General features: G+C 46.4%; 2 protein-coding genes and 1 long non-coding RNA gene across 6 annotated transcripts in view; 2 read left to right on the forward strand and 1 right to left on the reverse strand.

Annotated features, from left to right (window-relative positions):
* The window catches only part of GFPT2 (glutamine-fructose-6-phosphate transaminase 2), a 45718-nt gene extending 44359 nt beyond the window's left edge, over nt 1–1359 (forward strand). The window contains exon 19 of the mRNA XM_061421262.1: nt 510–1359. Within this exon, the coding sequence (XP_061277246.1) occupies nt 510–554 (45 nt within the window). The 3' untranslated portion in view covers nt 555–1359. The remainder of the gene's footprint in view (nt 1–509) is intronic.
* Nucleotides 888–10275, reverse strand: LOC133250269 (uncharacterized). The gene is made up of 2 exons (XR_009737287.1): nt 8322–10275; nt 888–5397 (listed from the first exon to the last, which is right to left on the reverse strand). It is a non-coding gene; the product is annotated as an uncharacterized LOC133250269 (long non-coding RNA).
* A 12-nt stretch (nt 10276–10287) lies between these two features.
* MAPK9 (mitogen-activated protein kinase 9) overlaps nt 10288–20118 on the forward strand; it is a 68191-nt gene continuing 58360 nt past the window's right edge. For 2 of the 4 annotated variants that reach the window (XM_061421265.1, XM_061421266.1), the window contains exon 1: nt 10320–10520. The gene's annotated coding sequence lies outside the window, so the exon portion shown is untranslated. Of the gene's footprint in view, nt 10521–20118 lie in introns of all 4 variants that reach the window. The other 2 variants (XM_061421263.1, XM_061421264.1) reach the window with 2 other exon arrangements.

Consider the following 20118-nt stretch of genomic DNA (forward strand, 5'->3'; position numbering starts at 1 on the left):
CAACCCCATAGATGGCAGCCCACCAGGCTCCCCCGTCCCTGGGATTCTCCAGGCAAGAACACTGGAGTGAGTTGCCATTTCCTTCTCCAATGCATAAAAATGAAAAGTGAAAGTGAAGTCGCTCCTCGTGTCCGACTCTTAGCGACCCCGTGGACTGCAGCCTACCAGGCTCCTCCATCCATGGGATTTTCCACGCAAGAGTACTGGAGTGGGTTGCCGTTGCCTTCTCCAACAAATTGAGCTAGCTGTTTTTAATAGCATGAATCATATCCTTTTAATAGTGTTAACACTGCATGACACATATCAGGTACACCATTAACATTTACTGAATAAACATAATTGTTTCTAGAATAAGAAGTCCCTTCCAAGATGCAGGTCTCAAGGAGCTCATGGTTGGAGGTGCCCAGGAATATTCATCTTCCTATTGTAAAGTACTTTGAGAGCTGGCTTTACAACGCAGTGTGTTGCTGAGACCTGTGGGTCTGAGCAGCTACCTTCTGTCATTTTAGGTTGACTTCCCCAGAAATCTGGCCAAGTCTGTAACCGTGGAATGAGAAGCTAGAGGAGACCACTACCACCTTCAAGACCTGTCCCAGTGAAACCAAGTGGGAAGAAAAGCTGGCATTCAGCGTGTTCTCAGTAGATCCCGATAGAGCTTGACAGCTTTGATGTGCCTTGTACCCAAGTGCTTTGCTTACAGCAGGTAGTGTTTTCTCTGTGTCCTGAAGTCGCCAGAGGAGAAGGGAATCATTGTTTACACATGGGGATCTGAGCAGACTCTTCCAATACCGTGCAATAGAGATACAGCTCTCTTCAGAGTAACTGTGAACCTTTTTTAACCAACACTAAAGACAAAATATTTATAATGACAGTTGTATAGCTTTTAAGTTATTTTTCTAGTATGTGGCTTTCTGTAGCCAACGGTGCCCTCAGGCTACCCAGTGCACCCAGTCCCCTGGCAGGGAATGTACATCTCAGATTTGAGTGCCAGGCATTGCCCCTCTGGACTCTTTTCTCCTTTCCCATCCTCTCTTGGCTGCTACCGAGTCCTGTCCTCTGACCTCGGGGAAGCGCCCTCCCACCATCTTCCTATGGCTCCATAGGTCCTATCAGACCTCAGCTCCTTTCAACAGTGTCTTCTCATCTTAATCTCTCTGACTCTCCAACTTCTCTCTCATCTCATCATGGTTCTTTTTAAGCCCAGGCAGCATTTTGGTCCCTGCTCCTGCCCAGAGTAAAAACAGCCTGAAAAATCCCATGCAAGAGAATAGTTTCAAGTGGGCTACCTTGCCCTATGTTTAAAAGCATGCACAATCAAAGTACTATGCAATTTTAAGACAATAAATAACAGTAAAAATGTGTGTGTATGTGTGATTTTTGTTAATCTTGTTCTTTTTGTGTACATATTTTTTGAGGGCTCCTCAAAACCTGAGCAGTAACTCATGGGGGCAGCCCTGTTTCTTGGTAGCCACTGGCATTGTCCCCATACCCATGACCTGTGTGCTTCTAGGAGGAAAATGAGGACTGTGTTAACAGGGTGGAACAAAATGCAGGAGGTTTGGAACTCTGGAATGAGAATCCACTCAACAGATGTTGGAGGAGGTTGGGCCACGAGATGCTGCTTGAGATGGCTGCCCAGAGCCTGCACACAGCACACAGAGGTGAAACTCAGATTTGTACTTTTTTCCCCAATGATCCTATAAAGTCACCAATTTTATTAATAGAATCAGGCAGGAAGATAGAAAGCCAGAGAGCCAGTTCTGGAGTTGGAACTTGGCTCCCTATGAAAGTGCTATCCCAGATTGCACGAATGGTGTCTTCACGGCCACTAACTGACATGTGGGGCTCTAGAGTACCAGCAGACCTTAGTTCTGGATTACCTGTGGGCTATCCAGTGACTTTTCCTCCCCCTTCTAGGCTCTCCCCTGAATAACAGGGGTTGGAAACCTGGGAACTACGTTTCCAGCTGAATTCCACCAGCGAGAAGCACTCCTGGGAGATTTGAAAGTTTAGAAATTGTATTATTCATTGGGAAATTCATATCACTTATTTCTGCTCTGGCAGAAGTAGATGGGGAGTCCTATTGTGGCCCTTAGCACCAATACACCCACTGTGGCAGTGCTCCCTAAAGCTCACCCATCACTCAGTGCTCCATGCTGTGCTGGCCACCAACAGAGGCTTCCTGGGGCTCCTCCAGCATCCCACTTCTGAGAGCTTGCAGGAACCCAGGGGCCCTGATGGCATTCTCAGACCTTCCTTCTGCCCTTCTTACAAATAAATAAGGGTGTAAGTTCTGCTGGAAATGCCTGCTCTGGTTTCTGTCCTCCTGACCAAACAATGACCAGTACAACTTTTGAGGTTAGGAGACTACAAACTAGCCAGAACATCTTTATCTGAACAACAACCAGAAAAAATGTATTTCATCCTTCACTCCTGAGGTGATGACCACCCTCACTTCCATACTAATCGATCCCTTGCTTTTCTCTATAGTTCTGTTTATCACATTCACACAATAATACTCAAACAAAACTACTACCTAGCCTTGAAATCAGAGGACAAGCACACACCAGCCATGCAGAGAGAGAGCAGCACTGCCCACACTGGGCAGAGACTCCAGAGGAGGTGAGCAGAGCAGGCTTGGGTCATGGTCTGACTTGTTTCTCTAGGTGACAAGGCCCTTTCTGGGGGAACTTGCAAGCAAAACCATGAGTGAGTTTGAGAAACAGGGCTGTCCACAGTTGGGTGCCTAGCAAGACTGAGGTGTCAACCAGGTGCTGGACATGCAGCAGAAGCCTGGTCAGTGAGAGTGGGCTGCTCTGTCTTCTATTCCTGAGCCCGCCATGGTCTACTTCCTGCTCTCGGGGAAAAGCAGAAAACCTCTGTGAGGGATATGTGTCCTCAGCAGAGCCTAGGAGGAGAGACCCTCATTATACATGGTTAAGTCAAGTACTGATGAGAATCTGGGCCAGTTCTCCTGAGCATTCTGTCCTCAAGTAAAGAAGGTGACCTGATGGAAATGGGGGTCTTGCTGATGACAGTCCATGTGGTTCAGCTGCCCTCCCCATCAGTGGCACAGCTGTCACTCTGGGGTCACCTTTCACCTTCCTCCAGGAAGTCCTGCCTCATCACTCATCTCTCTTGCTTCCTGTCTCTTATAGTCTTCTTTTGAATTTCCTTCTTTGTTCTGGTGGAGCACATCCTTCTTGAGTAAAGATGCTGGGAGGTAAATGTTTTGAGGCCTAGCATGTCTAGAAATGACTTTATTACTCATACTTGATTAAAGGTTTAGCTAATTATAGAATTCTATGTCAGATAAAAATATTTCTTTCAGAATCATAAAGGCAGTGATCCCTTATCGTGTTCTCAGTATTGCACCTGAGGAGTCCAAAGTCACTCTGGTATGCCTTTGTCAGTGACCTCCTTATTTCCTTCTTTTTGTTCCCTGTGTTCTCAGATATCACAACAAGGTGCCTTGGATCTCTTTTCATTTAGTGTTGATTTCAGTCTGGTTACTCATAACTGTCAGGTCGGGTTGTTTTCTTGAGTTACTTTTTGTAGACTTCATTTTTCTTCTCTAGCCTTTCTGTTATTCAGAGGTGAAGCTGCTGAAGCATATATCTCAGGGGTAGAGCCTTTGACTACAGAGGTCGAGCTACTAGAATGACCTATAATTTCTTATTCTTTCGATTATTCATCTTCTCTTTTTGTGCTACTAATTGGGAGGTTTCTTCAGTTTTCTCTCCCAACCTATTACCAGATTTTTCATTTCTTCCAAATGATTTAATTTCCAAGAGCTCTTTTTTTTTTTTTTTTTGTAGCTCTGATGTGTTTAACTAAAGCCCATAATTTATTCATATGTCCATAATTTGTCTCTAATTCCCTTTTCCTATTCAGGGATATCACATGTCTCCTTTTGGCTGAGTTTCTCAGACTTCCCTTGTTTGTGATTACTTTGACAGTTTTGAGGACTATTGGTGGGTATTTTGTAGAATGTCTTACACTTGGATTTGTCTGATGCTATCCTCATGGTTAGACTGGTGCTCTGTGTTTTGGAGAGGAAGACCTCAGAAGTAAAATGCCATTCTCATCATTTCATATCAAGGGTACATACTATCAACATGTCTTATCAGTGTTATGTTAAACATGGTCACCTGACTGAGGCAATGTTTGTCAGATTCTCTATTCCCCAGGGCTTTCTGGGGAATCCACTTTCCATACTGAACTCGTTAGAAGGAAGCCACAATGCCTACCCCACACTTAAAGAGTAAGGGAAGTAGGCTTCACTTCCATAGGAGGGACGTATCCATATAAATTATTTGGATTTCAGTACAGATTTGTCTGTTCTTCCCTACTTTTTTGTTGTTAAATCATCTATTTCTATTACTATGAAACTCATGGATATTTATTTTTATTCTTTGAGTCACAACCTAGAACTAGGTTACTTTTATTTTGTTGTTCAAATTTTCCAGCGATGGCTACTGGGAGCTCCTTCAGCTGGCTCCTGTGGCACGCCCCCTTGTTTGTGGATGTGCTTCGGAAGCACTTCCTTTATTGCCTACAGCCTGCTCTAGGCTCATCTTGGATATTCCCAGCCCCTGCCCTAGAATCAGCCATTGCTCTAAGGACCCCTGGTTTCCTTTATTTGAGAATGGCATTAGAAACCAGACCTAGGCTCTGGGTGTGCTACTCCTAGGATGTCATCACTTCTAAGCCATCTCAGCTGAGAGCACAAGACATACTTTGTGTGCTGAATTTTTTTTAATGGTGGTTCTTGTTTCAAGGCACGGAAAAGGCAATGGCACCCCACTCCAGTACTCTTGCCTGGAGAATCCCATGGGCGGAGGAGCCTGGTAGGCTGCAGTCCATGGGGTTGCTAAGAGTCCAACACGACTGAGCGACTTCACTTTCACTTTTCACTTTCATGCATTGGAGAAGGAAATGGCAACCCACTCCAGTGTTCTTGCCTGGAGAATCCCGGGGACGGGGGAGCCTGGTGGGCTGCCATCTATGGGGTGGCACCAAGTCAGACACGACTGAAGTGACTTAGCAGCTTGTTTCAAGGATGCAATATTTTTTCATATCCTCTGAAGCCTGCAAAGATTTTTTTTTTTTTCTGTTAGAATTTCCTTCTCTACATAGCCTGTTTTTCTGTTTGATTTGTCTAAGTTTTCTTTGCCATGTGACCTTGGACTGTTCAGTCAGATTCAAGGTAGGCTGAACAGTCCTAGGCACACAGTGGCACTTATTTTGATGCCGAGATTCACCGCTGGTCAATGTGGTAGGGGACCTGTGGGCAGATGGAGGGTCAGGCCTTTCCTTTAGGCTTCAGGGTTGGTCAGACTTGCAGAAAAGTTTTCTAGTCCCTTGCCTTTGAGCAAGGGTCCAGCAACTGGTACTCTGGAAAACACCAGAAAAGGAGGGCTGAGGATCACTGCATTCAGTCATGGGGCCATGGGTTCCCCATTCTCATACAGCTCCCATACTTTCAGCTATGCCCCCGGCTCAGACACCCTGTTTCTTATCACTGGAGAGTAAAATCCAGACTTCTGCCTTTCCCAACTGTTTTCTACCCTTTCTCTTTCCATGTCCTCATATGAGACTGACTGACCAGCATGGGAGTGAGAGCCCTGAAGGGCAAGCTATCACAGTCCTCCTATGGGGGGTTTTCAAACTTGATTTGAGACAGAGAGAGCAGAAGGTGACATGGGGAGAAGGAAGCTGACACAGGAATGCGATGGGACAGAAAGCCTTCCTCTGGCTGCCAAGGCCTCACCCTAGCTCTCAAGCCTGTAGTACTGAGACCAGCTTTACCCCTGCAATCCCTCAGGTGCTATCGTGCAGGAAACTCCCCACATTGTCCCCATTGGTTTAAATGCAGTATGGCTTTCTATAACACAACTCAGACAGTACTGATTTGAACCCTCTGGCACATCTCTGGTCCTGGTAAGGGCTGGGGAGAAGACAGAGAAGGGCTTAGGGGAGTGGAGGGAGAGCAGGCCATGTAGGGGGAGGCTGAAAGCCCACTCCACATGGAACCGAGGTTCAGATAAGCTAATCCCTTGCCCAAAGGACCATAACTGAAGTGGAGAGCCTGACCAGAACCCAGGCGAAGAGGCCCATATGGGATGGGGAAGTGGGCAGTGTCTGTAGTATCCAGGGCAGGGAAGGGCAGCCAGAAACAGATTCTAAAGGGCCTCCTCATGAGCAGGCCAAGGGCAGAAGTCCTCAGTCAAAAACCAAGCCAGGTTTCCCGCTCTGACTACTCCTCCTCACTCACCCCTATGGCCTATCTCCAAGACCCAACAATTCCACCTCTTAAAGTTTTTTTTCCTTTACATTGTTTGCTTTGTATAATTTACACACATTAAGTCATCTTTTCTGAGGTGCACAGTTCTGAGTTTTGATACATATACAGTCATATGCCTGTGTGCTAAGTCGCTTCAGTCATGTGCGACTCTGTGCAACCCCGTGGACTGTAGCCCATGAGGCTCCTCTGTCTGTGGGATTCTCCAGGCAAGACTACTGAGTGGGTTGCCATTCCCTTCTCCAGGGCATCTTCTCAACTAGGGATTGAACCCATGTCATAGTCATATGAGGGCCACCATAATTAAGATACAAATAGAGTATACCCAACAGAAATACCCCAAAGGAAAGCTGACTGTGGGAGAATTGATGCTTTTGAACTTGGTGTTGAAGAAGACTCTTGAGAGTCCCATGGATTGCAAGGAGATCAAACCAGTCCATCCTAAAGGAAATCAGTCCTGAATATTCATTGGAAGGACTGATGCTGAGGCTGAAGCTCCAATACTTTGGCCACCTGATGCGAAGAACTGACTCACTGGAAAAGATCCTGATGCTGGGAAAGATTGAGGGCAGGAGGAGAAGGAGATGACAGAGGATGAGATGGTTGGATCGCATCACTGACTCGATGGACATGAGTTTGAGCAGGCTCTGGGAGTTGGTGACAGACAGGGAAGCCTGATGTGCTGCAGTCCATGGGGTCACAAAGAGCTGGACACAGCTGAGCAACTGAACTGAGCTGAACTGATCATCCCAAAAAATTCACTTGTGGCTCCTGGTAATTATCTCCCCCTGCCCTCTACCTTGACCTCTGGCAACCACTAATATGACTTTGCTTTTCCCAGAAGGTCATATATATGGAATCATGTGGTCTTATGTTTGGTTTCTTTCACTTTCTGTTTTTAGTACTTTTCCTTGTTGTGCACTTGCCATCAGGCCAGCTGTCAGGCAATATTCTACTGCACAGATATACCACAGTTCCTTTCCATTCACTGAATTATGGACACATGGGTTGTTCCTAGTTTTTTTTGACTGTTTTGAATAAAGCTGCTATGAATATTCTTCATGTGAACATGCTTTTATTTCTCTTGGGTATATATCCAGTGATGGCATTGCTGGGCAATATGACAGGTGTATGTTTAATGTTATCAGAAACTATCAAACTGTTTTCCAAAGTGGATAAACCAGTTTGCTTTTCCACCAGCAGTGTATGAGAGTTCCACATCATTGCCAACACTTGCTATTGTCTTTTCTAATACAGCCATCCTATTGGGGTGTGTAGCGGGGTGTGTACTGATAGTGGGTTGTAAATCAATTTGCATTTTCTTAAAGTTTTGAAACAGTTTTAAAATCAGTTCCTTCCTCTTGACACCTGCTGCCTTGGCCCCAGGCCAGCTGTCATCTTCTCTTACAAGGGCTGTAGCAATAGCTCTTTAATTGGTCTTGTGATCTTAAGTCCCTCATCCCTGAAACTTCATGTGCCTTAATGATCTTTCCAAAACAAACATCCCATCACATTGCTCACTTCCTTTCTTAATACTCCACAAGAGCTGCCCATTACCTCTATAGCCAGGTCTCCACCCTGTGATGCCCCAAGGCCCCGTAGGTAAGGGGTGAGTGAAGTTGCAGGCAGGTGTGGGTAATAGGGAGTTAAGACTGTGGTGAACTAGGGGCTCTCACCTAGTGGGACAGCTGGCACTTAGTTCCAGCTGAAACTATGGTAATATGAACCTCACGTTGCCAGAGCTTTAACTATTAGGCAGACAGTGAAACCAACAATCCGAGAGTTTTCAAGGTGAAAGCTCCCAATTTTTAAATGTTGGCAACTAAAAAACATAGAAATATAGAAAAACTCTCAGGGTTAAACAAGGCATTCTGGGAGCTGAAGCCAGCCTATGGGCCTCCAGTCACCTGCGCTGGTCCACCCACCTCAAAGCCCTCATAACTTTCCAGTATCCCTTCTCCATCTCCAGCAAGAATAGGTGATGTGTGGTTCCCTGAACACAGCGTGCAGGTCTTACCGCTGGGTCTGAACGCTCTGTCTGTCTGAAGCACTGGCCCAGCACATTCCTGCTGGCTTTCCATCTTCAGCTGGGGCTTCCTCTTGTCCAGGAGGCCTTCCTCAACTGCTCTTCCCCACCTGGCAGGCTAGATCAGCTGTCAGTCATGCCCATACATTCCCCTCTCCCCGATCCCTACAGTTCTCAACACACTTGTGGCAGGATCTTCTCACTTGTTAGCCCCCACTGGAGTTCTGTACACTCTTCCAAGTACAGACCAGCTCCCTGACCCCTATCCTGTCACTTCGGCTGTGTCCATAAATGTTCACTGTACGCCATAAGCCGGAAAGCAGGATCCTTTCAGAAAGCTCTACATGAAATGCTCTCCTCTGATGGAGTGAATATGTGTACAATGATTTTTGGAACTCACTTTGCAAGGGGTGATTGCTGCAAAGTCAGGACTGCAGTGTATCTGAGAACGGGTGCTCCTTCCTAATCTGAGAGGCACCGAGGAATGCTTCTTTGTAAACCAACAGTTCTGACAGCCAGACCTCATTAGTTTCCCATAATCCTTGATGGTGGCAATTTTTGCTCCCTGTTTTCTGTTGTGCATCCAGAGCAGGTAGCAGTATGGTTGGGTGTGGGCAGGAGCCTATCAGGTGGGCCCTTATCAGTGTAGGCAACACTCAGGAACTACAACTTCAAACAGGGATGAGCCATACTTAGTTTTAGAAAACTCGCTCTGGTAGCCAAGATCAGGGTGGCCTAAGGGGAACTCTGTACCTGGATCCCTTCCTCTACACTACCCCTCTTCTGAGGTCCTGGTACCCCCAGCCTGGCCCTGGGTCACAGGCTTGCCAGCCTCCCCAAATTCTGCCACTCTGCTCCGTGCCCCTTAGCTTCCCCATTTGCAGGGTCCTGCTCCTTCCCTCCAGTTTGGCCCCTACCCTGGCCACCCTATGAGGACTGTTCTCCTTTACAGTTCACAAGTTCCTCCATCCCCAAAGTCCCCTCACCCCATCCACTGACCTCCGAGATTTTCCCCAATGGGTCCAACCTTCGTGCCTCACTTCTAGCTTTGCTTATAGAAACACGGATCTGACAACAACTCTCCCATCATTTCACACCTTCAGACCTGCTGGAACCAGATCCAGAGGCTAGCTGAGGGAGACGCCTCTGAAGAAGGTCACTGCCAACAAATCACAGGTCCTATGGGCCCTCAGCATTGCACTCCCTTCCCTCCATTTGACTCTGCTATTCTCCTCTGAGAAGACCCAGGAATGAATGCTCCTTTGTAAAACCACAGCTCTGACAGCCAGATCTCCTGAGTTTTCCATAATCCTTGATGGTGGCAATTTTTGTTCAAGAGGCTTGAACTCTGCTCCTGGCTCACCAGCCAGTCTTCTCCCCTCTGTCACTGACCTGCCGGGGCCTACATATGGCCATCTCCTCCCATGCCCCTCCTCGGCTTCTGGCAGCAACCTTCAAACTCCTTCACAGTGAGCAAAGGAATCCAAGGTCCATTCCTCTCGTCTCCACGTCCTCGCCGCCTCCGCCTCCCAGTCCTGGACGCCAAGGCCCTGGCTTCCCCTCGCCCTGGCTCTCTCCTCAAGGACCTTCTCGGCCTTCCTCCAGGCCGACTCGCTACTGTCAGTCTGCACCTGCAAGCCCAGCGGCCCGGCTTTCGGTCCCATCAGTACCCCTCTCCATCGCCTCCCAGCGCGGTGTTCGGCCGCCGCAACGAGGGCGCCTGGAAAGCTCAGTCAGAGCGCCGAGCCGGGCTTGCGTCAAGAAAACGCGAAGAGATCGGCAGCGCGGCCGCCGAGCGCCGCTCCCAGAAGAACTGGTCAACCAGCGCCGGGCTCGGCCCGCCTCCCCTCCGGAGCCGCCCGGCAGTAGCCCCAGCCCCGCGCGCGCGCGATTGGCCGCGCCCGCCCAGCTCTCCGCTCGCTGATTGGCCGGCGCGCGGGTCGGTCAGGCCGGGCGCCGCGGCGGCGGCTGCAGCGGAGGAGAAGCAATCCAGACCGGAAGGGTCTTAAGCGCCCCGGCGCCCCTCACACCCTTTGCGGCGGCGGCGACGGCGGCGGCGGGGCGGAGCGGAGGAGAGCGGGGCGGGGCGGCCGGCCGAGCCCGGAGCAGCGGAGCCGCGAGCAGCTAGCGCGCTGCGCCGCCAGTCCACCCGCCTGCCCTCTCCCTCTGGCGCGGCGGCGGGGAGGCGAGGTGAGCCCGGCGGGCGGGTTAGGCCCAGCGGGGACTCTGGGACCGAGCCTCGCCGGGGAGGGGCGGCGGGAAGGCCGCGAGGCCAGGCTCCGCGAGGACAGGGTGGTGCGGAGCGGGAAGACCGGGTTCTGTGGGGTCTGCGGGGTGCTGGAGACCCCGGCCGCAGCCCCTCTTCCTCCAGGCTGCCGCAGTCACCCCCTTACGCCCGGCTGTCCGCGCCCCAGAGCTGCGGGCTCGCTCCCCGCTCTGGCCCCGGCAGACCTGCTGTAGGGTCTGTGGGCGCCCCCTCCCCCGCCCCGATTGTTTGGCACCCAGCTGCATACCTCCTCCCGGATGCTCTGAGCCTGGGATCTGATTCCTGCGACCTTGGCGAAGGCACTGATCCTTGCTGTTCCTCTGTTTTCCCCTAGGCAAAGTGGGGGAAATGTCTACCGTTTTGGACAGTGTTGTTGTCAAGCTCCATGAATGTGTGTGAAAGGCCCTGGGCAGGAGCCCGCCCGGTGCACACTTGTGGAAAATTGGGCGGGATACTGCTCCTTGCTGGTTTGAGTGTAGCAGAGTCCGCCCAGAGTCCCCCATCCTCGTGCTCCCCAAGTGCCTTGTCATTGCAATACTCGGTGCCCAGCAGTGCCTGAGCGGGCCCTGACCAGCTCACCCCCGACAAGTCCCCCAACCCGGAGCACTGGTCTCCTAACCTACCCATCTTACTGGCCTTGAACCCTCAGCTCTGTTTACCTCAGGACCTTTGCACTTGTATCCAGTGATTGGAGTTGCCTCCCGGATCTTTGCACAGCTGACTCCTTCTGGTCCTTCTCCTCACATGTTTCAATTTACAGAATGCTTTCCTTGACCACCCTTTGTCCTCCTTTAGTCATTCTGTCTCATTACATTACTTTTCTTCCCAGTATCTGGTTTGAAACTATTCTATTGATTTGCCTGTTTATTTTCTGTTTCTCCCATATAGCTTTATGAAAACAGGTAGTTGTCTGATTTGTCCACTGCTTTATCCCCAGTGCTTAGAAAGCACACAGTAAGTATTCAGTAATATCAGTTAAGTGAGTAAATGAATGAATGACCCTGCCACCCTGTTGCCTCTGCTTTCTGTTTATTTAGTGACTTCTGACTAACTTGTGAAACTTACATGCAGATGGTAGGTTGCTTTAGTTTTGTGAAACATTTTAATGTCCTTGACCCCTTTATTTGGTAACTATCAGAACAAGCTGTAATATAAAATCTGACATTTTTATAATGTTTTAGCTCTAACTTCCTTCCTCGCATTCAGGACACATTGAATTCTACATTATCTAGGTCGGCTTTCTGCTCGGCCCTGGGGACACAAAGTCAGTAGCAACAGGGTCCCTTCCTCCAGAGAGCCCAAGAGACCAGCAGAGAAAGGAGACATGCAGACGGTGCTCGGACAGCTTGCTGTAGAGGGGCTGTGCTGTGGAAACTTGGAGGAGGCGGTGGTGCTTGGCTGGTGCTGGAGTTGGCTTGAATGGTGATGAGAAACTTGTCAGGTCCAGGGGAAGACAAGAAGTGGGCAAGGGCAGGGTGAAGGAGGAACTTCAGCCCAATCAGTTGAGTTCAGTCGCTCAATCACGTGCGACTCTTTGGGACCCTATGGACTGCAGCACGCCAGGCTTCCTTGTCCATCACCAACTCCCAGGGCTTGCTTAAACTCATGTTCATTAAGTCGGTGATGCCATCCAACCATCTCATTCTCCGTCATCCCCTTCTCCAATATTCAGCCCAATATTGGGGTCAAAAATTAGCCTGTGGGGCCGGATGTGAGAGATTGGAGTAGTGGAGACCCTGGAGAACCAGACGCCACTTACCCAGCAATTTTTAGAAAGAAGTCAGAATTTGAGATTTGAATCTGTACTCTCTTCATTTTTAATTGTTGGCAGTAGCTTATTTTAAAATGTTTTCAGTGCTGTGAGCCAAGCAAAATGCAGACCTCATTCAGTTTTATTTCAGGATTGTCGGACTCCGGACTTCAAGGCAGGTTGTTTAGGAGGGAAGAGTTGCAGTGAGCTAGAAAGGTAGCACACAACTAGGGGAGCTAGTCCCTAATTGTCCAGGAACTCTCTTTTGTCGCTGGAGCCCTGTGATAGCAGCTAGGAAGCCTGCTAGCCTCCACTTTCCACACAGGAGGAAACAGCCTCCCAGAGTTTCGGCAGTCTGTTTTGTAGCAAGCAGCTGGAAAGTGAAATTTGAACCCAGGTCTCCCGCAGATCAGCATTCTTTCCTGAGTCCCTTAGCTCTGAGTAGTCTCTTTGGCTCTTAATTTGTTCTGGAAGAATAAAATCCAATCTAGATATCGTTTCCCTTCATTTAACCCTTTTTTTCCCCTTCAAAAGGATCCTACAGGGTTAAAAACAATCCTATTTTGGCACAGTCATCTCTGAAGAGGAATTTTCCTGAGTTTCTTGAGGAGAATCTACTCCTGAGAACTTAACTTTTCAGGACACCACTTTAAATAATTTTTTGACAGATTAAAATGTGTTTATTTGGCCTTCCTAAATAAATGTTAGAGGGTACACCTCAATTTGTCTATTTAAAATAAAATATCTTAATTTTCTGGATAGAGAAAAGTGCCAGATGACACAATTAATAGTGAGTAAACCAATTTATTTCATGATATATGAGGTAAAACAAAACCACATTTTTTCCTTAACATTGTTGATTTGGCAGTAGGAGGGCATGGCAGCCCACTCCAGTATTCTCGCCTGAAGAATCCCATGGACAGAGGAGCCTGGCAGGCTTCAGTTCATAGGGTCGCAAAGAGTCGGACATGCCTGAAGTGACTAACACACGTGCGTGCACAGCTGTCTCTGATCTAGTTATACTTGGTTAAGAAGGTGACATTTTTACATAATTTTCCTTAAGAATTGTTAAATTTGTATTTGCCCTTCTGTGATTGTATGACCTGGTTTCAACAACAGTCTTCGTTGTAACTGTTTTATTATGAGAGATCTCAAACATGTGGGAAAGTAAACAGAGTAGTATCCAGCTTCAGCAGTCAGTAACCACTGGCCAACCTGGTTCCCCCCTGACCTCATGCCTGCAGCTCTCACACACCCCCAACACACACTGCACTATTATTTTCAAGCAAATCCTAACTATCGTGTCATTTCACCCATAAATTTTTCAGTTTACATCTGAAAAATTTTAAAAATAAGAATTCTTTCAAACTTGGAAAAGCAGTAATTAGTCATTCTGTAATATCAAATAGCCAGCCAGCACTCAAATTTCCAGTTGTCTCATAAATTTTATAGTTTCTTTAATAGTTTCTTCCTTGGAATACAGATCCAGATAAGGACCATATATTGTGATTGGCTGATAATGTCTTTGAATCTGTAGATCCCTCTTTATTTCTGTTTTTCTTTTCCTTGTAGTTTATTTGCTGACGCGATAGTATTTCTGTTAATGGGATTTTACTGATTGTACCTCTGCAATGTCATTTCTTGTGTTTCTCTATTTCTTGAAAATTTGTAGTTGGATTTAGACAAGGTTTGGTTGGATTCAGGGAGCCTTCTTAGGTGGGGTGTGCGCTTCCTCTAGAGGCAAGTAGTCTTGATTGGCTCATACTATGATGTTAGCTACTGTTGATACTCAGTGCCTGGACCCTTTGAGTCATTAAAAGGCCATATGGGACAAGTTTGTGTATCTTTTGCACAGCAAGAATTCATTTTTTATAAAGCACTGTGGGTCTTTTCAGATTTTAAATTGGCCTTTGGATTGCCAGTTAAAATATTTTTAACTGGTGCCTCAAATCCTCTTTGGAAAATGTTGGGGTGTAAATTAATAGATATAAAAATAATCAGCAATAGTAGTCTCAATTTTAGCATAGGAATTCCTTATAGCTAAGGAAATTTACTAGACATTTGAAAGTGGAATTCAGCAAATTGATTTTCTTTAATTTCATTCGGTTTCTTGGTTCATTTTTTTTGTTTTTGGATTTTATAAAATATTCTACTCCCCCTTTCTCCTAGCTAATTTTACCTAAGAACCTTTCTTAAGCAAAGACTACATACTCTAAAACATTTCAGGAATAATAAAAATAGATTCTAAGGATATATGAATTACAAATGAGGTGGATTTTTTTTCACCTCCCTTGTGGCTCGGACAGTAAAGAATCTGCCTGCAGTGCAGGAGATCCCGGTTCAATCCCTGGGTCAGGAAGAACCCCCGGAGAAGGGAATGGCAACCCACTCCAGTATTCCTGCCTGGAAAATCCCAAAGACACAGGAACCTGGAAACAACTGAGCAACTAACACTTTCACTTTTTCAAAAGCGAGGTGTTAATGTTAACTCTCTTTATATTAAATAAATTCTGGCCTGTTTTGAGGTTGTTATTTAAAGTATTTCCATACCTGAATTATTTGGCATTAGGGGAATGAACAGTGTGAAAACCACCTATTAGTCTGTCTTTCCATAGGCCAGCATAGGAAAAACCTGGGGATTTGGCTTAAAAACAAATTTTATTTAGAACAAGTTTTTTAAAAAGCATAGCTCTACTCCCTACAATGATTCTGAGAGAAGGAATAATAATGATCGCCTGTAAAACAACTCCTTTTCCTTAAAATATATGTATTTATACATGCACATATATTTCTACAGAATTGTAAATAATGTAATTTGTTACACTGTTTGAATATTGTGTATCTAAATTGATGCTGCTACTAGTTTGATTTCAGAATATCTAGGCTTAAGGATGCAAACCAGGTAGTGAATCCCCCAGCTGTGATTCTGGAATCAAATCTGTTTTTCTAACTCTTAACTCTCAGAAACATAGCTACTATTATATGTTGTAAAGTGGATGACTTCTAAAAATTTCATGACACACCATCTACCTGTCACAGCCTAGAATGAAAAGTAAATTCTGTGCGTTGCCTCCTGTCGTGTCTTTCATGGAGGTGCTCACCAGCGTTAACCGTGTCATCAGCCTTTGCACTCATCAGGGTTGAGTTCACGTATTCAGAATGCAGATATTTGGAAGAAGCAGAATGGGTGTGGTAAGATCTGTTCTAAGGTCGGCTAAGGTGAATACTCTGGCCTGTGCTGAGCACTGTGCTAGCTGTCCGCTGAGGTTGATTCTGCAGTTATCCCTCTTCTACAGATGAGTATAAGTGCTTGCCCAAGTTCACTCACCCAGGTAAATGGCAGACCCACTGCCCTCTGACTTCAGAGCTGCCTTGCACTTACCATCCCATTTAGTTTTCCTTTAACAAGTATTTACTGGCACCCACTGTGTAATTAGTAGAGGACTGAGAAATAGAGGAGCTCACAGAATAGAAGTGGAGATAGACTTGCAAGGCAAACGAATACAGATTGTGGTGCTCAAAAAATGGGGAGTGCCTGTCACGGTTGGAAAGGAAGCCCTACTGAGGAAGACTTGCAGAAAATCAGGTGCTTGCCCTGGACTTGGGAAGATGAAGGTTGGTCAGAAACACAGAAGGGGGAGGGAAGTCATTTCAGGCAGATAGGACAACTCAGGCAGAGAGACCTGAAGGTGTGCAGGAGCTGGAGTCTGCTGCTCCCAGGGGGCTTGATAATGCTTGAGAGTGAGCCAGAAGCCCTACAGAACGCCTCTGCTGTTCTCAGGAATCGGTCACTATTGAAGGAACTCAAACATAAGAGTAGTATAATCACAAATCCTTTTCAACAAATCTCTTTAATGCCTATTTTGAAATAAGTACAAATCCTAAGAGGTTGCACAAATAGCACAGAGAGGCCCTGTGCCCCCTTCACCCGGTTGCCCCCGATGGCTGTGTGTTTATATAGCTGTAGTGCAATACCAGAGCCAGGCAGTTGGTATCAATACAGTGTTTGTGTAGTTCTATGTCATTTTATCACATATGGAGGTTCATATAACCACCATCGTCATCATCAAGATACAGAACTATTTCATCATCCCAAAGATCTCCCTTGTACTACCCCTTTATAACCACACTGCCCCCCTTCCCCCCCACCATCCATAACCCCTCGCGACCACTAATCTGTTCTATATCTCTGTAATTTTTCATTTTAGGGATGTTGTATACATGGATTATGGACCTTTGGAAATTGGCTTTTATCACGAAAATTTCATAATGCCCTATGACCTACCCCAATTGTTGTTGAACATCAGTAATTCAATCATTTTTAGTGCCGGGTGGTAGTCCATTGTATGGATGGATGTACAGCACTTTGTTTAACCATTCACCCACTGAAAGACATCTGGATTTCTTCCAGTTTTGAACTATTATAGATATAGCTGCTTGAGCATTCGTGTAAAGGTTTTCATGTGCACAGATCTTTCCAATGTGGTGTGTGTACTGTGGATTGGAGGTATCAGGAATGGAGGCTGGGAGAGCACTTTGGCTGATGGTGTGTCTCGGGCACAATGAGGCCTTTACTCACAACATTGAGTATCAGGGCTGGAGGTGGGGAGACTGATGACTGCAAGGGGCCAGTGGGAGGAATTCTTGCTAGATCCTTAGGATCCAACTGTGAGTGACATGATAACCAACTACTAATTGTTATTCTGTGTCATAGTATATGCCATAAGTTAAGAACTGATGTTCAAAAGAGTGGCCCTGAGATGCTGTGAGGTTTTTGGTTATTCAGAGAAGATGAAAGTTGTGCTAAGATCCCTGGAGAATAGAATAGATACTCACTCCAGTATTCTTGCCTGGAGAATTCCATGGACAGAGGAGCCTGGTGGGCTACAGTCTTTAGGGTCTCAAAGAGTCAGACACGACTGAATGACTAACAAACACACACGAATACTATTTTTAATAAGAATAAAGTAGGGGAAAAGAACAATTTGATTAAAACTTTTAGCAGCAAGCATTGAAACAAAGAAGGTGATTGTGACAGTCTGCTTTTAATCACAGCAGTCAGTTTATTTAAATATTGAATGCCCTGGGTATTCTGAAGCATTAGTGTGATTAAAGGTTTGATTCTGTGGATCACTGCATTATCTTCATCATCAGAAGAAAAGTGTCTAGGTGGGTTGAAGCCAACAAGATAAGATGTGAAGGTCTGTGTTATTTTGTCCTGGTCCTAACTAGCCCTTTGACAATCACTTTACTTTCTAAATAAAATTAGAGATATTCCAGTAGTGTATTGGGAAGAACATGGATATTGTAGTCAAATACACCTCGGTTCAAATCCAGGCTATGCTACTCTCCAGCTGAGAATCTGGGCAAGGTACTTCCTGTCTCCAAGTTGTTTCCTCATTTGCAGGGTGAGGATAGTACCTGGATCTCACAAGCTGTTAGTAGAGCTCATATAACTGTGTACTGAGCCTGGCCCACTTGCCTTCCTGTCTCCAGTCTCATCTGCCTCAAATCCATTCTCTGTAAAGGGGTCAGAGTGACCATTCTTCAGCTTTTTATTTAAAAGTGTTTAGTTTTTAAAATGTGAAATATGTGCATAGGTAAAAGAAAAAAAAAAGTTGTAATGTCAGGAGTGAAAGTCTGGTTTTCCACTGTTTCTCTGCACTTGCTGGCGTATTGTCTGTGTTTGTGTAGTTTTCTGTACATTGGCATTTACTGCATGTCCTCTGCTTTGGCTTGTTTTATTTCCTGACATATCTTAAACATCTTTCCCTATCAATGCCTGAAGTCCCTGCATTGTCTTTAATGGCTTTATGATGCTTTTATGCCGTGATTCATTCAGTCATTCCAAGGGTGCCTTTTAGATTCTTTCTAGTTTTTGCCTGTTACAAGCAGCGCTGCACACATCCTTGCACAGTTGTCTTTACATCCTTGTACATGTGTATTTGTCAGGTGCTTTTACATAGGATTGTAGTTGCCAGGTCAGGAGTCATGCAGATTTTTCCTTAGATATTACCTGTTTTACTTCCAAATAGTGTTTTACGAATTTGTGTAATTCATACTAACTTATACTCACCAGTATATGTGAAAGTACCTGCTTTGTCACAACTGGGCTGTTACTTGCATGCAGGTCTTGCCTCCTCCAGGAAGCCTTCCTCTGCATCTGCCTCTCACTCACACATTCCACCTGTTCTCTCCCTCTGCCCTCTGCCTACCACTCTGCTGGACTTCTGCCATGCAGACAGTGCATACCCCCAAGGACACTTCCTGAGTGGTATGATAATTATGTGTTGGTGGTTTGGAGGGAGAGGATTGTCTGATGAGTACTCCATGGTTTCCTTGGTGGCTCAGAGAATAAAGAATCTGCCTGCAATGCTGGAGACCTGGGTTTGATCCCTGGGATGGGAAAATCCCCTGCAGAAAGGAATGACAACCCACTCCAGTATTCTTGGATGGAGAATTCCATGGACAGAGGAGCCTGGTGGGCTACAGTCTACGGGGTGGCAAAGAGTCGGACATGACTGAGCGATTGACACACAGACACTCAAACACACACACATCCCTCGTGTTTGGTACACAGGAGGCTGTCAGGAAATGTTTGTTGGGAGAAGTCAGTAAATAGTAGCTGACATCTCCCCAGGTCTCACACTACATGCTCTCCACTGTTGTTTCCCATTTTGAAATGTTATAACTGGAAAGCTGTGGTGGAAAGCTGTGCTGTGCTGTGCTAAGTCACTTCAGTCATGTCCGGCTCTTTGTGACCCCATGGACTATAGCCCGCCAGGCTCTTCTGTCCATGGGATTCTCCAGGCAAGAATACTGGAGTGGGTTGCCGTGCCCTCCTCCAGGGGATCTTCCAACCCAGGGATCAAATCCATGCCTCTTCCGTCCCCAGCATTGGCAGACAGGGTCTTTACCACTAGTGCCATCTGGGAAGCCCCAGAAAGCTATAGTTAGAGCTAGTTTTTTTATTTAGAAAAGTTAATCAGAGATTTAATACTGTATTTACAGTACCTGGGTTGTTTATATTTAGAATACTCAGATCAGATCAGATCAGTCGCTCAGTCGTGTCCGACTCTTTGCGACCCCATGAATTGCAGCACGCCAGGCCTCCCTGTCCATCACCAACTCCCGGAGTTCACTCAGACTCACGTTCATCGAGTCAGTGATGCCATCCAGCCATCTCATCCTCTGTCATCCCCTTCTCCTCCTGCCCCCAATCCCTCCCAGCATCAGAGTCTTTTCCAATGAGTCAACTCTTCGCATGAGGTGGCCAAAGTACTGGAGTTTCAGCTTTAGCATCATTCCTTCCAAAGAAATCCCAGGGCTGATCTCCTTCAGAATGGACTGGTTGGATCTCCTTGCAGTCCAAGGGACTCTCAAGAGTCTTCTCCAACACCACAGTTCAAAAGCATCAATTCTTCGGCTCTCAGCCTTCTTCACAGTCCAACTCTCACATCCATACATGACCACAGGAAAAACCATAGCCTTGACAAGACAAACCTTTGTTGGCAAAGTAATGTCTCTGCTTTTGAATATGCTATCTAGCTTGGTCATAACTTTCCTTCCAAGGAGTAAGTGTCTTTTAATTTCATGGCTGCAATCACCATCTGCAGTGATTTTGGAGCCCAGAAAAATAAAGTCTGACACTGTTTCCACTGTTTCTCCATCTATTTCCCATGAGGTGGTGGGACCAGATGCCATGATCTTCGTTTTCTGAATGTTGAGCTTTAAGCCAACTTTTTCACTCTCCACTTTCACTTTCATCAAGA

This window comes from Bos javanicus, chromosome 7, assembly GCF_032452875.1.
Source record: "Bos javanicus breed banteng chromosome 7, ARS-OSU_banteng_1.0, whole genome shotgun sequence".
NCBI classification, from domain to species: Eukaryota; Metazoa; Chordata; class Mammalia; order Artiodactyla; family Bovidae; genus Bos; species Bos javanicus.